At 49.6% G+C, this 23412-nt stretch overlaps 1 protein-coding gene across 13 annotated transcripts in view; it reads left to right on the plus strand.

Annotated features, from left to right (window-relative positions):
* Positions 1–23412, plus strand: part of CLN6 (CLN6 transmembrane ER protein) — a 52439-nt gene that overhangs the window by 24613 nt on the left and 4414 nt on the right. For 4 of the 13 annotated variants that reach the window (XM_060097115.1, XM_060097113.1, XM_060097114.1 and 1 more), the window contains exons 1-6: positions 10782–10973; positions 13832–13891; positions 17319–17433; positions 20846–20944; positions 22081–22269; positions 22574–22629. In XM_060097115.1, coding sequence (XP_059953098.1) covers positions 10828–10973; positions 13832–13891; positions 17319–17433; positions 20846–20944; positions 22081–22269; positions 22574–22629 — 665 coding nt within the window. In that variant the 5' untranslated portion in view covers positions 10782–10827. Of the gene's footprint in view, positions 1–10142; positions 10387–10781; positions 10974–13831; positions 13892–17318; positions 17434–20845; positions 20945–22080; positions 22270–22532; positions 22630–23412 lie in introns of those variants that run through there. The other 9 variants (XM_060097110.1, XM_060097111.1, XM_060097112.1 and 6 more) reach the window with 8 other exon arrangements.

Consider the following 23412-nt stretch of genomic DNA (forward strand, 5'->3'; position numbering starts at 1 on the left):
AGATACCTTACATGTTTCCCCAGGGAAGGGACTGCAGAGCAGGAAGACCTGGGAGTCCATCCTGACTTCTGCTGGGTAACCTTGGCCTCACATCTCCAAGTATCTGTTTAATCATCTGTCAAGGAGCAATGACAATACCACGGAGTGGGTGGGCAAGGACAGTAAGGTTACAAGAAATTTTGGTTCCATGTGTGCTGTCCTGGTGCAGCTCAACAAATGCTTATTGACTGACTAGATACCTGGGAACTGGCTCTGGCTTGTTGTCCAACTAGGAAAAGGGATCCCGCTTTGCCTGCTGGGTCTGTTCAGAGTTATGACTTGCCCATTGTTCAATGGGGGATCCTGTAGCCAAACAAATGAATAGTTAATTTAAAGTCAGGCAACGAGGGCTTTTGGCTTTGGGTGGAAACTTAATTCCCAGATAATACATACATTATGTATAGACTGCCAATACCTGCCTCTGCGCTTGGCACTCAGGCCAGAGCCCTGCACAGGAAGATCATGGAAAGGCAGGGGAGGATGAGACATAGGATGGTGGTGAATGACCCAGTTTAGAGCTCCCCTCTCACATCGCAGGGGTGAGGAATCTCCAGGCCATGGGAGTGAAGTGTACATTGATTTGTCATCAGGGTGATACTGCCATGGTTACCTCTGCTGTCATCCAGAAGGTAATCTTTTTTGCAAGGCAGAGCATCTGAAGTTTTTAAGATTAAAGATCACTTGAAATGGTATTGCTACTTTGGAAAACAGTTTGCAGTTTCTTATAAAGTTAAATGTATAGTTACCATAGAAGCCAACAGTCCCATTCCTAGGTGTTTACCTAAGAGAAATAAGACATCTGTCCACACAAAGACTTGTACATGAATGTTCCTAGCAACTTTATCAAACTGGAAACAACTCAGATATCCTTCAAAGGGATTAACAAACTGTGGTACATCCAGACGATAGAATTCTACTCGGTAATAAAAAGAACTGAACTCTTGAAATGTACAAAAATATGAATGAATCTCAAAAGCATCATACTAAGTGGAAAAATCCAGATGGAAAAAGCTAGATGATTCCATTTATATGAAATTTAAGAAAAGACAAACTATAATAACATAAAGAAAATCAGTGGTTGTCAAGGGTTGGCGATGGTAGAAGGGAGGGACTGAAAAGGGACATGAGGGAATTTTTGGAAGTGATGGAATTATTCTGTATCATGACTGTGGTGGTGGTTACATGAGAATATACATTTGTCAAAATTCATTGACTTATACTTAAAATTAAAGAATTTTATTGTGTGTAAGTTATACTGCAATATAGCTAATTTTTTAAAAACCGTGACTTAAAGCTATCATGTTTATCTCTCAATTAAACCTGAAACTAGCAAAGTTTACTTAAGTTTGATCTTAGACTCATTTTCCAGGCAGGTCAGTGGGCCTCAGAAAAATTCCTAAGGACTCACTTCTGAGCTGGTGGTGGGAAAGGCTGATACAGGCTTCTAAAGCCAGAAGTTATGTGATGTTTTCTGCTTTGGGAGCCCATGGGTTCAAAGCCCAGAAGGGAATTCAGGGGCACTCTTACAATGTGGAGCAGGATACAGACTACATGGTAGGATTTGAGGGGATCCAGAAAGTTCTCCTTCAGATGGCCCCCACGTTGGTGCAGAACTTCTGGCGCTTCCTCTGGATTGAGCATTGCCTTCCCTGAGCTTCCTACCCAGGAAAACACATTCTTGCCACCGGGACAATGACCATGAGTTTTCAGGCTTCTACCACCTTCTTAGAGCTTCCCAGTGACCTTGGAAGGGGGCTGTTATGATCATCCTGATCTTGGGTGGCTGTGTGGTGGCTGCAGTGTGTGGCAGCTTGAAGCGAGATCTCAATTCCCTGGCCAGGGATTGAACCCAGGCTGTAGCGGTGAAAGCACTGAATCCTAACCATTAGACCACCAGGGGTTAGTGGAGCAGGACCCTGGCTCTTGTCTGCTTTGAAGAAAGAATTCATCAAAGAGATGAAAAGTAGCGAGGCAAGTAAAGGGTTTATTAGGAGAGAAGATATGTTCAGAGAAAGCATGGGTAGGCTGAGATAGAGAGAGAGAACCACGCTTTTGGGGTGGTTTAAATCACTTATATGGGGGCAGTTCTTCCAGGTTTCCTCTGGCCAATCCTCTTGCTTCGTCTGTCTTTGAGTCCATGTTTGGTCTGGCTCAGGGCCCTCCCCTCTGTGCGAGCACATCTTTTACCCAAGACGGATTCCACCACAAGGGTCTCTAGGAGGCTAGCAGAACATATTATAGTCCAGTGACCCCTCCCCTGAGGATCTTTTCTGTCCATGTGTAGCTTGAGGGGGTCTCCTTGACCTCAAGAATGAGAAATATGTGACCTCCTTATCTTTTATCTAAGCAGGGCTTAGCCTCTATTTGTTTTTGTCATTCCCATGATCTTGAAGTGTCCACAGGAGACAAAGTCCAGCTGCTTATCATGTTCCTGTTATCATCTTTATTTTCAAAGTGTAAACAGGAGGCTAGTTGTAAATGTCTAACCTGGGGCCCATCTATCTCCTACCTCAATCCCATTTTACAGGTAAAGAAACCAAGAGCAGAGCTTGGGTGGCTTTTCCCAGAGCACACAGCCCTGAGTCAACCTCAGTGGGGCCAGATCCTATCTAAGGCTTATCTTTTCAAAGCCCTCTCTTTCTGAAACATGGCTGTCCACTCACATGAATGACTTTTCTACTTTTTAAAGATCAAGCCTATGAAGATGCCTCTGGGAAAAGCCTAGATTTTCTGACACTAACAGCTCTGGGTCTCTTGAATAGATGATTAATTTCAAAGTCCAGTCACACAGAGTTCAGGCTTAACAATTCTTAAATAGTTTTTAAAGGCAGATATTACTCCTTGCTCGCCATGGCCATGGAGAAACCTCTCTCAAGTCTGCATGGCCTGTCTGGTCAGGCAGCTTGTGTGGTGGTTTCTGAAGAGTACAGGCCCCAGAGGCAGGCTGCCCAGTTCATTGACGGCCACACCACTGACAGGAAAGGCTGTGGGATCTTGCACGGGTGACTCAGCCTCTCTATGCCTGAGTTTCCTCATCTGTAAGCAAGGCAAAATTTATTCCTACCCCTAAGGGCTATTGTGAGAATTAAATGAGGGCAGACACATAAAGCACTGAGACCAGGGCCTAGCACACAGCAATTGTACAATAAATGTTAGCTGTTAAGAGTGAAAGAAAAGGGGGCACTTCCCTGGTGGTCCAGTGGTTAAGAATCCACCTTCCAATGCAGGGGACGCAGGTTCAATCCCTGGTTGGGGAACTAAGATGCCACATGCCGTGGGGCAACTAAGCCCGTGAGCCACAACTACTGAGCCTGCGTGCTCTAGAGCCCACGCGCCACAGCTAAGAGCCCACATGCCGCAACTACTGAACCTACACACTCTGGAGCCCGCATGCCACAACTAGAGAGCCTGCATGCTGCAACTAAGACCCGATGCAGCCAAATAAATTAATTAATTTTTTAATAAAAGTGAAAGAAAAGGACGCTGAATTCTTTTCTGGGCTTTGAACCCATGGACTCCCAAAGCAGGGAACACCACGTAAGTTCTGGTTTTACAAGCTCACATCAGCCTTTTCCACCACAGGCTCAGGAGCAGGTACTTAGAAATTCATTTGAAGCAGTAATTTTGAGGCCCACTGACCTTTCTGAAAAAATGAGTCTAAGATTAAACTTAAGTAAACCTCACTAATGTTTACGTAAGAGCTAAGTATGTGGTATCAGGGCAGTGGCAGGCCCTGGGACCCTGTTAGCAGCAGCTGGGAAGGAGAGGGGGCTAGCTGAGAACAATTCAATGGGGGAGGCAGACTCCCAGACAAGGTTTATAACACATGTAGAAAAGAGTGATCTCTTCCATTAAGGCATGGGGAAAGAGCACAGAATCTCCTATCTTAGGGCTTTTGTTGAAGCCTAAGGTAGTGAACCGTCTCCTTCTTCCCTGGCCTATCTGGCCAGAGAGGGAGCATCTGTGACTGTGCAGCATATGGCCTCACTGACTGGCCCAGGGTGGGCACCTGCCTCAAGCTGAGCCAATTATAATCCCTCCACGAGAACTTAGAATTGGGCCCAGAAGAGTCCAGGCTCATTCTGCTTAACCCCTGGATGAAAGCGAGGTAAACTTGGAAGCTGCCAGCTGAGGCCATTTGCTGCCAATGCTCCCTAGGACACAGGGCAAGCCAGTTTCAGAGAGAGAGAAGGATGGAACAGAAGCAGAGTTGGAGGGAGGTGGCTTTCGGGTTTCTCTAAGTCCAGGCCCTGGTTCTCATCTGTTCCCCAAGGGCCAGCTGCATCCTCATACTTAGATTCCTTTAAAATGGCTTTTTGCCATTAACCTGGCCCCAGCTGTTTCTAGCAGTCACAACCACAAGACTCTTTTTTTTTAAAATAAATTTATTTATTTATTTTTGGCTGCATTGCGATTTCATTGCTGCACACGGGCTTTCTCTAGTGGCAGTGAGCGGGGGCTACTATTCGTTGCGGTGCACGGGCTTCTCATTGCAGTGGCTTCTCTTGTTGCAGAGCACGGGCTCTAGAGCACAGGCTCAGTAGTTGTGGCACGCAGGCTCAGAAGTTGTGGCGCATGGGCTTAGTTGCTCCGTAGCATGTGGGATCTTCCTGAACCAGGGCTCGAATCCATGTCCCCTGCATTGGCAGGCAGATTCTTAACCACTGCGCCACCAGGGGAGCCCCCACAAGACTCTTAATGAAAGCAATTTGAGGCAAACACCTCCTTCTGTTTCTTTCCCCCACAGTGTGGTCACCCTCCAAGCTTCCTTAGGGATGACCTCAGCCTGGAGGAGGGTGTCCTACAGGCAACACCAGCTGATAGGGGAAGCCATTCTCCATCTCCTTCTTTGGTCCCTCCCTCTTCCCCCAGGCCTATCCTCTCTTCCCTGAGGTCTGACCATGTGTAACTCCTGTTTCCCACAAGCAGAGGTCCCTAAATCAGGCCTTTCCTGACTGCCTTTCTCCCAGCATAACTGCCCCTTCCCTGTCCCATTTCTTCTTTGTCTGCCCTCCTTAGTCCCAGCTTCTGAGTTCAGAGGGCTGTGTGTCATGCCTCCCAGGTGGTGGCTACAGCCTAACAAGGGACTTCAAAGCCTTCCAGAGAGATGATGGATATTAGCTGAAACTATTGTAATCATTTCATAATATACATAAATCAAACCATGACGCTGTATGCCTTAAACTTGTGCAGTGATGTATGTCAGTTATTTCTCAACAAAACTGCAGGCAGGGGGAAAGCCTTCCTGGGGCAGACCAGCGTGAGAAGATGTTTTGGGAAAAGAAAACTTTTCAAAAGTTCTTATGTAAGCTTGATAGAAAGATGAGGATTCGTCTCACCAGATTAGGAGTGAGGAGATTGGAGTCTAGCCCTGGCTTTGCTACTAACTCACTGTGTGACTTCAGGCTTCAGTTTCCTCAGCAGCAGAATGGCAGAGTTGAATGAGATCAAAGGCTTTTGGGAGCCTGATAAGGAGGCTTTGGTCATCGCCTTGGAAACGGTAGGGGGGAAAGAGAGATGGTACCTCGGCCCCTGTTTCTCTTCACTCGGAGTAGCCCCACTTGTATCTGTTTTATACACTGAGCCTCCTTCTCAGATCTTACCTTATCCCAGGTTTCCGAAGAAGCAGATCTTGAGGCAGAAGTGTATGTGCTAACACTTTATGATGGAGTATGATGCTAGGGAAGCTGACGTGGGAAAAAACAGGGTGAGAGAGAGAAAAGGAGGGAGAGGGCACAGAGGACTTTGCTGAGCTGGCTGCTATACACCTCCCCTGATGCTAAATCTTGTGGGACCTTCTTTAATGAGGCTGTATGACAGTCCACCCAGAAAGAGGAAGAGAAAGGAATTTATCTGCCAATCCCTGTCTCTTACTGGTCAAAGGTTCACCCCATGGAGTGTCTGACACTCCTGCACTCTCAGGCCAGAAATTTGGGGGATCGGGGGATGCCATTGGCTTGTGCTGGTGAAACAAGTGGCAAGACCTGGAAGACAGGTGTAGCTGAGAGGATCTTAGGTGGGCATTAAAAAGGAGCTCATACAGCTCTAGTTGGAAAAGAGAACTTCTGCTAAAATAAAAGTTGAAACCACTGGTCTGTGTAATCCCAAAGGACCTTCCCAGCTGCAAAGTTCCTTGATGCTGTTCACTGAAATTGCAGCTGAGACCATTTGCCTTTCTGGTGGGCAGGAACCATGTCCCCAGAGAGTTGGAAGCAAGATTCCTGGAAATGTGTATCCCTCAGTGCCCAAGAGTTGGTGCCAACTTTGCTCTATCCCCCACCCCTGGCCCTGCTCCCCTCAATTTCCATGCAGTTTGAGAGCTAACACAGATCGTATTTTTAAAGAGTCCTGATGGGACAGGAAAGAGGTGGGGCTGATAATCCCACCAGGCTGGGGGAATTTTCATCTTGTTCATTCCGAAAGTCCCAGCCTCCCTGCCAGCCTGGACTCCCCTCCACTCAGGAGCAGCTGTCGGCTCCAGACAGGAGGCAGATTTGATGGTATTTAAGGGATTGGAGATTAAGTGAGCCAGAGAGGCCCCTACTGCACAGCCTCATCCTCTAATGGCTGGAAGCCCACTCCTGGGTATTATTAAATCGATGATTACGTCACAGGTACTGCATATCCCTACCTTTGGAGTCCAGCAGGCTTGCAAAGCCAGCAGAGAATGAGAGATTAGGGTCAGAGTGGGAAGCCTCAATCCTTCTTCTCTGGTGTATGCATAGATCAATCTGTAGATGGAAGATCAGACTCACCAAAATTAAATCTGGGATCCAGTCTGAGCATTGTCATTGGCTGACCTTGGGTACACTACTTCAGCTCAGGACATTGGCTTTCCCTGATGCAAAACAGGGACATCCCCTGCTTTCATTTGACATGGTGAGGAACAAATGAGAAAAAGCAAGCTATAAAGCAAACGTGCCCTTTAGTGGGGCTGGGGTGGGCATTGGGGGTGTGACCTGTGGGCTGCTGGAGCCCAGGATGGGACTGATGGAAAATGGTCCTGATGCAGGCACCAGCCACAGTCAAGATGGGACATACGGGCTCTGATCAAAAGGAGAAGGAATAAACCCAATAAAAGTCTCTCAAGAGAAAAGACAGGAAAGAAAATAGAATGGAAGTAGGCATAGCTCAAACCCCTCACATCATGGAGGGAAACCTCAGGTCCAAGGACAAACTGTTGTAAATAACAAACCCACCAGTGCCAGGTTCGGTGCTAAGCGCTTCACATGCATTATTTCACTGAATCATCACAACCCCAATGCAGTAGATGCAACAAGCTTCTCCCTGTTACAGATGAGTAAACTGAGGCTGAGAGGGGTTGAGTAATTTACCCAAGTGTCACAGCTAGTTAGCAACGGTATCAGGATTGAAATCCAGGCAGTGTGCCTTGCAGATTGTTCTCCAGCTTCTTTTTTTTTTTTTAATTGAAGTATAGATGATTTACAATGTTGTGTTAGTTTCTGGTGTACAGCAGAGTGATTCAGATATATATATATATATGTGTGTGTATATATACATATTCTTTTCCATTATGGTTTATTACAGGTTGCTTATTCTTTTATATTTAATATTCTTTTCCACTATGGTTAATATAGTTCCCTGTGCTATACGGTAGGACTGTGCTGTTTGTTCTCAGGCTTTGCCCATTGTTCTCTTTTCTCACAGGGAAGCTGTCTCCCCAGGTAGCCTCTAAGATTCTAATTGTCATCTATATTCCTGTGACTCACAAGTCTGTCTGCCCAACTCCCAAGTCTGGCCTAAGTTTCAGATCCATGGGTCCATCAGCCTTCCTGACCCACCTCAAGCTTAATGTGTCCAAGGATGAATTCTCATTTAGCTCCAACCCACTTCCCAAGGGGCACCTCCACCATCCACCCAGCTGCAGAAACTGGCCACTGCCTGAACTCTTCTCTCCTCACCCCTGACATCCAAGTCACAGCCTTGGTACCTCCCACACAAACTCTTGATGTCATCAATTCTCTCCTTTCCACTGTCACTGTAACCAGTCCAGGACCCTCACTAGAAGAACTGGGCCCCAGTCTCTAGTCCTGCCTCCTCTCAACCACCTCCCCGAACCCCCATGCTGTGAAGGGAAGGGTCTAAAATGCAAATATGTTGGTGCCACTCCCCTGCCCAACAGCCTTAAACTGCTTCCCATTGTTCTCTGGATAAAGGCTCTCCTCCTTTTTGCTGGTTCCTTCCCCAGGTCAACTCCTGTTGCTCTCCCTCCCTGCCCTCTGCTGCTCTCACTGAACTTCTTTCTGTTCCTCCAAACCTCAGGGTCTCTCTGGATGCCAAGCCCCCTGGCTGGCTGTCCCCTCTGACTGGAACACTCTTCCCCACTCCTCATGTGTTTGGTGGACTTCTGCTCAGACTTCACTGTCAGCTCAGAAGTCCAAACTCACAGCTAGTATGTCCATCTGAAGCCAAGTCCCCCTAAACTGAGTTCATGATTAATCTCTCCATCCAAAACTTTATTCCCTTTCTCGTCCCCTCTGACCTCAATCCTGTGCTAACTGAACACTAATCAGCCAGAGTCAGATGACTAAAACTGTTGTTGTTAACATCATTAATGTACTAAAATTGCTACTATAGATATCATCATTAACATACAAACCCAGGTTGTTTCTCCAGGGCAAGATGAGCTAACAGACCCCCCAGCCATGGACCATCTGGTTAGAGAATCATAATCAGAGATATCCGACTCCTGAAACAACAATTAACAAATGTCACAAGACGATGATTAATCCCAGCCTCTTTGTTCTTCCCCTTAAAAAAAAACCCTAACCCAAAGACTAAGTTGGCGTGGATCTGAGGCTGGTCTCCCACTCCCTTGCTTGGCACCTTGCAATAAACGTTGTACTTTCCTTCACCAAGTGGACCAAAAAAAAAAGTTGTCCACTATCAAGCCATCAGCCACTGCAGCTGCCCCCCACGGCGCACCCTGAGGGGAATTCAGGATGGAGAAAAACAGGATTCTGGCCCTAGATAGTTAAGCTGCAGATCAAAGGTCAGTAAGCCCAGACTCTTGCATCTTCCCATACAGTAAAATCTTTAACTTGAGATGTCTGTTTTTTGTGATTAGCGGTAATCTTTTGATGTTCGACTACATTTTTTTTTTTTTTCTCAGCAAAAACTCCTGTGTATCCTGGCTCCTCCCTTACCTCTTTGGAACAGTTCCTCAGAGTTATCTGAGCTATCTGGCCTACAGTTCTCAGTATGACCCCGAATAAAACATAATTCTCAACTTTTAGGTTGTTTTCTGTCAGCCAACAACCACAACTCATTGTTAGTAAATTGGCTTTGCTCCACGTTTGCAAACGGAGTTCAGTTCCCTAAGGCCTCCTCCAGAAGCCTTGTCTGACCCCACCCCCTCCAAGTCTCCACCCTCACAATACTCAGTACCTTCCCCAGCACACCACTTACCAATCCGCACCCCGAACACCCCACGTAAGCCTACTAGGGTAGGGCTCATCCATTCTCGTATGGGATGGGGCGCTGCTCAGGAGTTAATACATGTTTGAATGGAAGAGAAGGGAAGTAACTTTTACAAAGCCACAGAGTCCAAGAAAGTGACAAAGCCGGAAATGGATTCTGCATCACCCTCCTCCCCAACCTGGAAAGAATTCGCTCTTCTTTGCGTCCTACCCTCCTATCCCACCGATTTTTGATTCCCAGCGTCAAAGGCCATAGAGTTGACATTTTAAGGAGTGCTATCTTCCATCTGAGGAAGGAAAGTGCATAACACAGTGGGGAAAGACATTGAACCCGTCCCTCCAAGCCTTCCCGTCCCCAAGGACAAGGGAAATCCAGTCTCGTCTCCTCCCCAAGGGAGCATTTGGGTCGAATTAGTCTTTCCCCACGTCCCTAGCCCACCCTAGACTAATATCTAATATGCGGGTCTCGGGCAGCCTAGGCAAAGCTTCCCGCCCCCGGCCACGCAGGGGACCCCAGCAGATCCCAGTCCCATTAGGCTACACTTTGTGCCCTCCTGCCTCGGTCCCCACCCACTGCCTGGGACGCCACAGTCATCGGGCCCCTCCTTCTCCGCGCGGAGCCGGCCCCGCCTCCCGCGCTCCCGCGGCGCGTCTCTTGTCCCGCCCCCCGCCGGCCCTTCCTCTGGCCCGCGCCTCCGGGGCCGAGCGCTCTCCCGCGGGTCCGCACCCGCGGTGGGTATTTGCTTTCGCGGCAGTCAGGCCAGCCGAGCCCGTCTCCAGCTCGGGGCAGCGGGGCGGAGGGCCCGGCCGGCGGGGCAGCCATGGAGGCGGCGGCGCGGAGGCGGCAGCACCCGGGAGCGGCGGGTGGCCCGGGCGCGCAGCCGGGAGCCTCCTTCCTGCAGGCCAGGTGGGCGCGCGCCGGCGGGCGGAGCTGAACCGCAGCCCCGCCACGTGACGGGGAGGGCGGGGGACCGGGGCCACAGAGCCCGGGTGGGTCGTCCACGCGCTATCCCTGCAGCTACTTCTCGCCTACTCGCCTGAGCCCCGCCTCCGCGCTCCTTTCTCTTCCTGGGGGAGCCCCGTGCCCAGGGAGGCTCAGCGGCGGGGTTCAACGGCCCAGCGGCCCGGCCGGCTCTAGGACAGTCGCTCAGCTGGGGTCCAGGAAACTAAGGGTGGGGACGGCGGCGGCGGGCCCAGAGGACATCTCTGCTCACTAGGGCCCCCAACGCGCCTGCAAGCCCCGGGCGCCAAGCCGAGGTCTCGGGGTGCCTCTGAACTTGACTTGGGTTCTGATGTTAACAGGAGGCTCACTTCTTGCCCCGAGGAACCAAAGAATGTGGGAATGTAAATGGAAGAGACAGCGAAATGTGGAAACTTCCCCCCAGAGAAAGAATTAAGAAGGGCTTTTCCCACACGGTTGCTGTTCCCTTCTCGCAGTAAGGGGAAGTTATCGGTTTATGTAGCTGAGACCCCGTGCTTGGGGCAGAGGAAAAGGTATAGAAGCCACCTTTTAATCTTTCCCTCCACTCTACTTTCATACCATTTTACAAATTATAGACATTCATTGCACAGAGTAGGCATTCATTAAGCATCTCTGTTGAGTCCAGCGCTGTGCCAGGCACTAAAGCGGTGGGTAAGGTGAAGCTGGGAGGGTCCCACAGTCCGGTAGGGCGGGCCTGGGAGGAACAGTCCAGGGACTGAGAGGTCATCTTGGAGGGCTGCCTGGAGGAAGTGGAGCTTGAGAGATCAGTAGGTGACAGGGGAAGAAAGGTTGTCCCAGCCATGGGAAAGCTTGGGAAAGGCAAGGAGTGCAGTGGTGCTGGAGCTTTCTTTGTGTACAGTGGCAGGAGGATGCAGACCGATTGTGAAGGGCCTTGAATGGCAGCAGAGCTGGGACCATAGTGAGAGCCTTGAGTGCAAAAATTAAGGAGACGCTCTCGGGGCACTAGTGTTCAAAAACCTTCCGTGGCTCCCCTATGCCTACTTAAATGTTGGGCCCTGTGTGCCTCACTTGCCTCACCCTAGTTCCTGCCCTAAATGTCAGGTTAAGGATGCAGCTTTTGTTCTGTAGGGCACGGGGGAGCCATGGAAGGTTTTTGAGCACTAGTGTGCTCAGTTTTAGGAAGCTTGTGGTATGATTTGGGATGAGGGAAGAAGTCTGAGAGACTTGGGTAAGACTAGCTCTTTTTCATGCTACTAAGGACATCTCTGTTCCGGATCACCTATAAGTTGGGAGTCTTTGACTGCCTTGAACTGTGGTAGTCCAATTAGAACAGCATGTGAGTAGCAGATATGGTCACCACTTTATCTCATATGCGGGGTTTCCACATGCAGCATCTTACTCGGTCTTTTTGTATTTTGTATATGTGGAAGCTGAGGTCTAAGGAGGTTTACATCATTTGCCGGCAAGAAGCAGGGCCTAAACCCGGGGCTTCTGATTTCTGTTTTCTGTTCTTACTACTCCACTCTGGCTATTCCTCTTTACTCCTACATGAGCTCCCCACCATCCAGGTTGCTCGTGGGGATGGCATGAGAGGCTGGCTCTCTTCCAGGGTGTCTCTGCCCCCCTCATTGGGTGCCTAGGCCGGTTCTCAATATCATTGCTGCACAAGACAGTAGGCAGAATCATCCTAACTCCTAGGATGCTTGGATTTCCTCTGCTACATTCATGCTTTGCTTACATACCTCTAATGACAAGGTGCTCGCTACCTTTCAAGGTACCCTATTCCAGCTTTCACCTGCTCTGTTGACAGTTTTTTGTATTGTAATCAAAGTAATACCTGCCCATGATTAAATACAATTGCACAGACAGGCTTAGAGTAAAAAGCAGTGGCCCTTTTTCCACCTCTCCCTAGTACCAGAGACAACCATGTTAGCTTCTTTTAACTGTTTCTACCAGAATTAAATTCATGTTTCTAAATAATAATAGCAAATACTACGTACATACCACTTTCTGTGGGCCAGGCCCTGCTCTTAAGTTTTTGCATTAAAAGAAAAAAAGTTTTTGCATAATTTAATTCAGCCACAACTCTTGACGTAAGATCTAGTATTATCCCCCATTTTACAGATGAGAACATTGAGGCCAGGAGGTAACTTGCTCAAGATTTGGCTAGTGGTAGAGCTGGGATATGAACCCAGGCAGTCTCCAAAGTCCACACTCAAAAGCTATGCTCAGGGCTTCCTTGGTGGCGCAGTGGTTAAGAATCCGCCTGCCAATGCAGGGGACACGGGTTCAACCCCTGGTCTAGGAAGATCCCACATGCCGCGGAGCAACTAAGCCCGTACGCCACAACTACTGAGCCTGCACTCAAGAGCTTGTGAGCCACAACTACTGAAGTCTGCATGCCTAGAGCTCGTGCTCTGCAACAAGAGAAGCCACTGCAATGAGAAGACTGCACACCACAATGAAGAGTAGCCCCCACTCACCCGGAAAGCCCACAAGCAGCAACAAAGACCCAACACAGCCAAAAATAAATTATAAAAAAAAAAAAAGCTATGCTCAACTGCTATTTCTTGGTTTATCAGTTGCTATTAGCCTCTAAGCTAATGTTTACCTACTAATTTCCTGTTATGATTTGGTTCACTTATGCCTCTCCTGTCTTCACAAGATGGTTTTGTATCACCATTTTTAGTTTTGCTCTTTGTTACCTTTGTAGCCTTAAGGGATACGTATATACCATTATTTCTTTTTCCATCAACTGTAAAGCAATATCTTTTTTTTCCAAAAGTTTACTTATTTATTTATTTATTGAAGTATAGTTGATTTACAATAAGGGCAGTATCTCTTGATTCCTTTTTAAAAGAATATTAGTCTCCTACCCTAATCTTTAGCATTCTTTACCCTCTCCCCAACTCCTGTCATCTATAGTTTTACTTTCAAGTTGTCAAGGTTAACAGTAGTATTTACTTGCTGTGTTTTAACCATAATTGCCTTCCATGTTTTGTCTGTGGATTGATTCTGAACTTTGAAAATCAGTATACAATGTTTTTTTTTTTTTTTTTTTTTGCTGTACGCGGGCCTCTCAGTATACAATGTTTTTATTAGTTAAGCCATGTAAATATTGTTCCCTACAGAGTCCAGTAAGTTTAACAGTTACATTTGCTTTCTTATATTGCTTTTGTTTTTACTGGAGTTTCTAATTGCCTTTCCTTTTTTTCCTCTTATTTTTTGCCTTCATTTTCTCATTTTTTGTTCAAACTTGTCATCATGTCATGTATTTCACCATTGTGTATATAAAACCAAAATCAGTCCCTCTATAGTCCCCATTCATAGGTCCCTGCTTGACTCCACCATGGCTGAGACTGCTGACCGCTTTGAGTATTTCATCTATATGTTATGTGCTTTATGGCAGGGGTCCCCAATACCCAGTACCAGTCCACAGCCTATTAGGAACCGGGCTGCACAGCAGGAGGTGAGCAAGTGAGCAAACCTTCATCTGCCACTCCCCATCACCACCTGAACCATCCCCCGCATTGCTCACATTACTGCCTGAACCATCCCCCCCTCCTCCTCCCCCCCACCGCCCCCGCCCCCTGTCCATGGAAAAATTGTCTTCCACAAAATTGGTCCCTGGTGCCAGAAAGGTTGGGGACCGCTGCTGTATGGTATGCGCTCCCCAACTGTCGTGATATCAGTTTTCCCAGATGGTAGACTTGTAAAGCCGTGGAGGAGATTAAAGGCCATCCTTGTCTTGGGTTACCTGCCATTGTGCTTTCACTGTTGTTCTCAGCAGGAGTTTCTGATGATTGAGGCCTAGAGCTGGCATGGCTGGAGGCTAGGTGTGTGAAGTCTGTGAAGTCAGAAAGTTGGGTTAGGTTTGAGGATGCTCATCCCCAGGAGAGGGGCTGGGGGAGAGGATGCCTTCACCCTTCATGATCTGCCTCCTGTGCTCAGAGTCCCAACAGGAGAACACCAGTCAGACGCTCACCAATCTTGATTCCCAAGTTAGGTGTCTGCCCTGCACCTGCCCTTTTTCTTCCTGCTCTGCTCAGCCAGGCTGGACTCAGGACAGGGATCCCCACTGACTGAGTGCCTCCTGAGGTGGAAGAGGAAATAGGCACTGAGCCCCTAGTGTGTGCTTTGTATCCACAGCTTCCAGAGACCGACACTTAAGTGCTTCCCAGGCTTTCAAAACGCCTTTATTTCCTGTACCAAACATCCTGCTCTTTGCCCAGTTGGAAGGTTTCCAGAATAAAACACTGAGGACTGTCATTCTCCTTCCCCATCAAAGTTCTTCAGGCCCAGAGGTTGCCACCATCTGCTTTTTGAGGCCTTGCCCTGATGGTCACAAAGGGGAAGGGGCATGGTGGGGCTTCTATACCAGTCACTTGTCTCAGACAGTGACTGAATGTCTGCCCCCGTCCGAAGGCCCAGCAGCCCCTCCTCTTCCTTCCACCGATAAGCCAGGCATCTGAGCTCCCTTTAGCCCCTTTCTCACTTCCACCTCCAGGCCTTTGATCCTGCTCTCCTGCTGCTTTTCTGCCTACTTGAATCCACCCATCCTACTTGAATCCACCCATCCATGCTTCCAGGCTCCCTTTCTTCCTGCAGGTTTTGCATACTGCTTCAGGCTACACCAATCCCTCTCTATCTTGATCTCCTGATATGCCACAAAGCTTATAATAATCAGCAACAAAATAGCAAGCTACTTAGAGCACAGGTCTTTAATCCTTATAGACCCAGGTTTGAATTCTCTGCCTTTCAGGACTCCTGGATTGCGAGTGACAGAAAGCCAGTGTGAACTACAGCACCCTTAGCAAAAGGGAATGTATTGGCTCTTGTGGCCAAACCATTGCCTTGGGGACGCCTGGAACTGGGAATGTGAACCCTCTCAGGCCTTCTTCTCCTATTTTTCCCTGCTCTTCTCTGCAGCGCTGCTTCATTCTCACCTGGCTGTCCCTTGAGGCTGGAACCTTGGCCACAGGCAGCCCCGAGCTCTCATCTTTAGCGTCCCAGCACCAGAAAGGAAGATGCTCTTTTCAACTCTAGTTAGAAAAGTCCCACTGCGCCGGCCTGGGTCACTGGCCCTCCCTGTGGCTCAGGATACATCATCTCTCACCAGAAGAAGGAGGGAGTAGGAAGGCTGACAAAAGGAATAGTTGATGCAGCTTCTTACTAGTGGGGGTAACCTTGGTTAAGTCTCAGTATCCTTATCTGTAAAATGGGAGGGTAACAGCCTCCCAGTATGGCTGTGGGGATTAGATGAGATGGTGCTAGTGAAGCTCCTAGCACAGCACACAGTCGACACTCAGTAAGTGGTGGGCACTGAGTAGAGGGGACAGGAAGACTTAGTTGACCTAGGAAAGGCCCACTCCACCTGCCTTGCCTGCCGCTAGAGGATGATGAGATCCTCCAAGAGCTTGCCTCTCTGTGTCTGGGTTGCTCTAGAAGCCCAGTGTGGACCATACTTGGAATTGGCTAAAAAGGATCCCAGAAAGTTATGGAAGCAATAGCAGTGTTGACAGAGGAAAATCTTCATGGTGCCTCTAAGCTGTTGTTTGCCACTAAAACGAATGAGTAACTGGTAACTGAGATTGTTTTATATCAGCCAGTAATCACTGAGCATAAATCAGGTACTGAGCTGAAAACTCTGGAGAATATGGACTCACACCACACAGCTCCTGGTCTTGGCACCAGTGGGACAGTACAACTTACACCTCAGTCGTCTTAGGAGGAGTGGGCTGCTTGTCACTGGAGGTATGCAAGTAGTGGCAGGGACACTGTAAAGAGGATTTGTACTCTGATGGGGAGGTTGGTGAGTTGAGAGAACCTTAAAATCACCCTTCTTCTTGAAGGCCTAGATACGAGCAAAACTCCAGCCCTGTGATGTCATGGCCTGAGTGGGAGTTAGGGATGATGCACTCCCTATAGTGGGCTTTGGGATAAGCTTCATCAGGGAAGGCTTCTTGGAGGAGGTGGCCCATGCACTGGCCCTTTAGCTTCAGCTCATTTGTGAAGAGCAGATGGCTGACTGCTTTGCAGGAGAGACAGGCATCCAAAGTTGCGTTGTCAGATGGTTCTCTTCTTGCCACGTCTCTCACATCACCTTGTCCCTGCTGCCTTCCTTCTTAGGTTTCACTGTGGATTGGTGAGAAGAAGGACACCTGCAGCCCTGTTCCTACCTCCTCATGGTTCAGAAACCAAGGGAAAGGGAGAGCCCCTGTTCATCCCAGTCTATAGTCTGTAAGGCACATCTCACCAGAGGGCTCTGATTGATCCAGCTCAGGTCACATGCCCATCCCGTGGACCAATCACTGTGGATACAATGATGGGTTAGAGGTTAAAAATATAAGCTCTGGAACCTAATCATTTAGGTTCAAATATTTAGCTATGTAACTTTGGGCAAGTTGCTTAACATCTTGGGCCTCAGTTTTTTCACTTGTGTAATGGGGGTAATAGTCTAACCTCAGATGGTTTCTGTGAGAATTAAGAGAGTTAAATGAGATGGTGCATGCAAACAGCTATAGTAGTGCCTGGAATATAGAAAGTGTTCAATGAAGATTAGCTATCATCATCCATCACCATGTTTCATGCTTTTCAGCCACATTCGCATCCTTTGCCCCATCTGATTTCCCCATCATTCTATAGGTAAGAAAACCCAACAGTTATTATACCCTTTGGGCATTTTCCTGCCTGAATCATAGAGAAGCAAAGGTCAGGGCAGATGGAGTCCACTCCCAGGATACCTTCCCATGGACCACAGTATTTCCAGCAAAACCTTTTCCTAGAACTTAATCATGTGTTTCCTCCTGCTCTCAAATCTCTGTGGCTCATCTTTGTGGGGAAGCTTCCCATGGGGGGAGAGAAGAGCTGACCCCTTTTGTCTGCCCCTTTCCCAGGCACAGCTCCGTCAAGGCTGATGAGGCTGCCAGCACGGCTCCCTTCCACCTTGATCTCTGGTTCTACTTCACCCTGCAGAACTGGGTTCTAGACTTTGGCCGCCCCATTGCCATGGTGAGTGTAAAGCTGTGGACAGAGCCCTGACCAGCAGTGAGGAGACAGGGTGACATGAATTGTCAGAGTGACCTCAGACAAGTCATTGCCTCTACCAGTACACTGTGAGAATAGGTCTGGATGCTTTCATGTCCTTTAGTTCTACGACTGTGACCAGTGCGGCAGCTGCCAGCGAGTGGGGGATCCGGGGGGGCCTGACTAGTCATACTGCATCCCCCCATATCTCACACCCAGGTTTAACCAAAGCACCAATTCAGACAGTGGGGTATGAGAAAGGATCCCACCTGCTTTCCCCACAGCCTTGGGATAGTATTGTTTTTCTGGAGGTGAAGAGTATAGGCTGAATTTGCCTATCATGTATGACTTGAGCCTTGGGTAATTTTTAGTGTCGTCTGGTGAAACTGTCCCCTTCCCTCCAAGGCTACTTCATGCATCAGTGTACAGTGGGAGCCTCTACGGAGATTAATACTGGAAGAGCACCAAATCCCCTCACTGGTCACGAATAAGATAGATAGATAGATAGATAGACAGGTAACAGAAGGTGAAAAAAATTGAGTGAGTTCCCACCAAGAACTAAGGTGTTGGGCTTCCCTGGTGGCACAGTGGTTGGGAGTCCGCCTGACGATGCAGGGGGTGCGGGTTCGTGCCCCGGTCCGGGAGGTTCCCACATGCCGCGGGGCGGCTGGGCCCATGAGCCATGGCCACTGAGCCTGCACGTCCAGAGCCTGTGCTCCGCAACGGGAGAGGCCACAGCAGTGAGAGGCCCACGCACCACTAAAAAACAAAAAACTAAGGTGTTAATTTTTGCATGTGGGTGGTAAAAATAACAATATCCAACACTGAAACTGACACCTCATACATGCTAATGCTAATGCAAATTAGCAAAGCCCTTTGGGAAAGCAGTTTGTCAAGGCGATAACTAGTACCTAGAATAGTGCCTAGCAAGATACGTGCTCAGTATACTTGTACTGAATGAATAATAACAGTAAGCTAGAAATAGCGGTTAACATACATTGAGCGCTTACTCTGTTCTAAGCTCTTTATGTGTTTAAACTTATTTAGTTCTCCCATCAATGCTATTATTAATCTCAATTTTATACATGAGAAGAGTCGAGGATAGAGAGGGTAAATAACTGGCTCAAGGTCACCCAGCCAGCAAGTGGAGGAGTCAGCACATGCCCCCAGGCACTCGCCCCAGAGCCCACCCCCTTCCATCATGATTTTATCCAGAACCCTAATATGTTCATCCCTCCTGACTCAGTACGACCCCTTCCAAAAAGGGGTCGTACTTTTGCCCTGAAGATGTAATCAGCAAGAAGACAGCCTCTGTACCAAAGGTGTTCATTGCAGTGTTGTTATAATAGCCAAAACTTGGAAGGGACTTGAGGGTCCAGCAGTAGGGACTGGGTAAATCAGCTTTGCTGTACGCAGTCTAGAGGATGCTACCTGGGCACTAAACAGGAATTATGAATACTCTAGAGCAACCTGGAATGTTTAAGGAGAAAAAAACATGCCTAAGTGTCATGCATATTGACTGCCTGCCAACTAGTAACGGCCCTAACAGTCTTGTATACATGGGATCAAAGACTTGAAGGGGATGAAGAGAAGCTTCCTGGCAATGGTGTCGGGGAGGAGGTGTGGTGGCTGCTGATTCTTCTTTCTGCAGGCTTGCCATAAGGTTTACATGTTTTTTAAATGTAGGTGAAAGTAAAGGGACTGAGCCAGGAGTCAGGGCACCCAGTCAGGTTCATAAGTGACTTTGGGCAAGTCAGTGTCATCTGGGCTTTGGTTCTCTCATCTGTAAGAGGACTGGCTTGGACTAGCTGCTCTGAGCCCCTGTGTAGCATGAAGGTTCCACATACTGGGGGACAAAGGAGCTGCCCATCAGACTGGTGTTACAGGGAGAGGGGAGATGAGGCCAGGGGCAGGCTCATGGCCCTTCTCATTCACTAGGACTCAGCCTCATCAGCTCTAATAGGGGTCTCCTGCAGGGCAAATCACTTCCCCCATCCTGCTCAGAGTTGCTGTGGCCACTATAACCCTAAGTGGGCTCATCAGGAATATACATTTGAAAAACTCTTGTATACACTGGAGCTTTTCAAATGTACCCATGATAGTCCCAAATTTGTAATAACTACAAAATAAAACTTTTTACAAGTTATAAAAGTAATATGTCATAGTTACAACAAGTCAGTTCATACCCAGGGGTATAAAGAAGTGTGAGACTCTCCCTTTCCAGTTCCACCCCTGACAGTTTGAGGCTCATCCTTCCACTCCTTTCTCTACTCATGCAAACATATGTATACATCCTTTTTTTTTCTTCTCTAACCAAAATGAGATTTTACTTTATACTTTATTTTACAACTTGCTTTGTTTTACTTTAGAATATATCATGGATATCTCTCCCTGTCAGTACATATGAGGTGTTATTTCTGTTAATGGCTACTTAACCTTCTATAGAAAAGATGTACTGTAGTGTATTCAAGTAGTCAGCCTATTTCTGGTATTTTGCTATCAAAGAGTGTTTCAGCCAACATACATATCTTGCTATAGATAAAGATACAGAGGTACATGCACACAGCAGGTAAGAAAGAGAAAGATTGAGATTCTTGTATCCTGAGAGTTTTATTTCTGCAGGATGAATTTTTGATAGAAATTTATGGTCATTACACGTGTTCTCAATCAACAGATAGTGGGTGTGGCAGGGCGGAGGTTGTGAAGTGTTTTGACCTCGAGTAGGAATTTTCCCACTGACACAGACAAGGCTGGGACTCACGGCGTAGAGCAGTAGGAGAAACAAGGGCATTCTAGACAGAGGAACAGCCCTGGCCTGCCTGCCTCTCTCAGGGAAGGTAGAAAAGGAAGAACTGAATCTTTGTAGAACTCACTTATTTTCTCCTTTGTTTCATAAGGTATAGTTTTGACCTGATTTGGAAGTGGTCCATCTGCTCAGTGGACAGAGTGTTTTTCCATAGCTGGGTGGCCAGGAGATCTTGTCATCATCCTAGGACCTGGAGTGCCAGATCCTTAAGGGTCCATGTAGATCACCTGGGCCACACTTCATGTTACAGATGGGGGAACTGAGGCCTGAAGAGGGGAAGAACTTGCCCAGGGTCACCCAGAACTTTGGTGCACAACTGAGTCCCAAAGGAGCCTCCAACTCTCAGGCCGGTACCCAGGGACCTTTATTTAGTACCCAGAGGGAGAGGGACACAGGGTCAGGCCCTGGATTTGTGTCTACTGTGTGCTTACCTTCTCTGGGACTCAGTTTGTCTGTCTGAAAACACCTTCACTTCAGTGCTGCTGAGAGGATCCCAAAAGATCACAGAAAGAATGAAGTGTGTGCAGAAGAGGTTCTGAGGGTCTCATGGGGCTGTGCCTAGTAAAAACCATTCCTCCCCTTGCTCCCCAGCTGGTGTTTCCTCTCGAGTGGTTTCCGCTTAACAAGCCCAGCGTGGGGGACTACTTCCACATGGCCTACAACATCATCACGCCCTTTCTCCTGCTCAAGGTACAGTCCAAGGCTCCCTGCCCTCCCTTCCCACCCTCATTTCTTCCTCCACCCGGCAGGGAGCTGGTGCCGAGCCCCGGAAGTGCCCTGAGAATCAGACTGTCCCCTGCCTGATTCTGTGGGAGGAAGGCTGTGATAGAGGGACATGTCAAGCCCCAGGAGAGGCGGGACTGCCTCTGGCCGGGAGGGATGGAGAAGGCCTCCCCAAGGAGGGGCGTTTGATTTGGGCCTCCGCCTGGTGTGCTTGGGGTTGAACTGGGAGAGACCTTCAGGCAGGAGCACCTGACGATAAGGCCGTGCTGGAGGAGCCATAATACATCTGGGGAGGCTGAGGTGGAAGGAGTGGCTGGATCGCCCAGGGTGAGGTCAGGGACCAGTTGGGAAAGCAGGTGAGGGCCAGATGGCAGGAAGGGCAGCAAAGGAGGGTGAACTCTCTCCTCTGGCCTGGAGATCCCTGACTTTGAGGTACCACTGGGAACACAGAGCTGTCTCCTAGATAGCTGCGGGAGATAGATATCTGGGCGATGGTAGCTCTCGGCAATGCTGGCTTTGCATTTTGCCACATAAGGGCTCTTAAAACTATCGCTGTTTATTGTCCCCATCATTTTGTTTTTAGAGAGACATTTCAGATCTCCAAAAAATAGGGAAGGTGTAATCTCAGAATTCAGAGGGTCTTTAGTAAAAGAATTTAGTTTCAGAAGCACCTGCCGCATCCCCGTCGTTTTCATTTTTGTTTGCTTGGATTGCTCAGTTGCTCAGAAATGGGAGGGTCTCCTCAACAGGCCAGCCCAGTGACCCAGGAGCAGAACTGGGGGTGGTGGGAGGGCAGGGCCTGGATGCCTGTGTCACCTCCAGCACAGCCCGTGGGTGTGTGTGATCTTGGGCAGAGCTGGCCCTGCTGAGTGTGTTTCCTCTCCAGCACAAGAGGGTGCAGATCCCTGGCCCCTGCTGGGTTCACAGGGACCTTGTGAGACTCTGGAGGCTGGACTGGCCCCACTAAAGGGACCCACCAATTTGAGAGTGACGTTCCAGCTGGTGGCATCCATCCCACTCTGGGTGTGAGGGAGGGAAGCAGAGGGCGTCTCCTATCATGGTGGAGGCGGGGGTCATGCTGTCGGGCCTCCCTCTGACCTCAGCTCATCGAACGGTCCCCACGCACCCTGCCGCGCTCCATGATCTACGTCAGCATCATCACCTTCATCATGGGCGCCAGCATCCACCTGGTGGGTGACTCTGTAAACCACCGCCTGATCTTCAGCGGCTACCAGAACCACCTGTCAGTCCGCGAGAACCCCATCATCAAGAATCTCAAGCCAGAAACGCTGGTGAGCCTCCACCCCGGCACTGCGGTCCGTCCTGGGGCCCAAAGAGGCTGCCCGACATATCACGTTGCCCTAGATGAGGGCAGGCCGCCCTGCCAAGCTAGGATGCTCCTGTGTTACTAGGTAGTGGCACGTAGGCGCCCACCAGGGCCCCCTCCTCCGGGTAGGGAGGGACTGGGGGCAGCTGGGGGAGGCCTGGGCATTGGGGGGAGCGGGGGCGCCGGGTTGCGTGGGTCCCGCACCCTCCCTGAAGCCCCTCCCCGAAGCCCCTCGCCCTCTGCCCCTGCCTCGCCTCTGCCGCCCCCAGATCGACTCCTTTGAGCTGCTCTACTACTACGACGAGTACCTGGGCCACTCCATGTGGTGAGTAATGGGGCCCGTGGCCCCAGCCAGCTCTGCCGCCGGCCTTGGTGACACTGAACAAGGGCCTGGGGTCTCCAGGTGTCGAGCGCAGCGGCTGGAATGGCGTGCTCTTCCCGGGCGGGAGCGCTGTCACTCAGCTCTGGCTCCTGCCGCGCCTCCTTCCGCTCCCGCCAGCCCGCGGTGCCCGCGGCGGCCACTAGAGGGCAGCGAGTGGCTGTCCTCCCTGGGCCGAGGCTGCAGCGCTGATAAACATCTCCCCCACCCTGGGGACGGGGATGGGGACCCCGCCGTGTCGGGCTGCGGTCTTGGGCATGGAGACGGGGAGGAAGATGAGCAGGTCCGGCTGGACTGGGTCGGGGGTGGGGCGGGGGCAGGGTGCTGTCTGTGCCCCCGCTCCTCCAAACTCCCAGGGGAGCGCCTCCCTCCCACCCCTTCACCCACAGTGGAGGAAACCTCACGAATGCGGGCTCAGCCACAGGAGATGCAGGGCCCAAGCTGGGGGCAGTCGTCTGTTCCAGGCCCACACCTTACACAGGATAAGCTGGGGCCGGTGGGAGGGGGTTTGGCCGTGGGTTGACAGCTAGTGACAGAGCCAGCCCTGGGCCTGGGTGGCTCCACTCCCGAGCGATGTGGGCTTACTCTTGTCGCACTTGCCCTACGCTGTGTTTCTAGGTTCTGTTTGGGGGCCTGGGAGGTCAGGGGCTTCCTGGACAGGCAGGCCTCTTGCCAGTTCTCCCTGACCTGTGCCAGAAGACCCTTCCCGTGGGAGGCTGGGGACGGGAG

This window comes from Mesoplodon densirostris, chromosome 4 (genome assembly GCF_025265405.1).
Source record: "Mesoplodon densirostris isolate mMesDen1 chromosome 4, mMesDen1 primary haplotype, whole genome shotgun sequence".
NCBI lineage: Eukaryota > Metazoa > Chordata > Mammalia > Artiodactyla > Ziphiidae > Mesoplodon > Mesoplodon densirostris.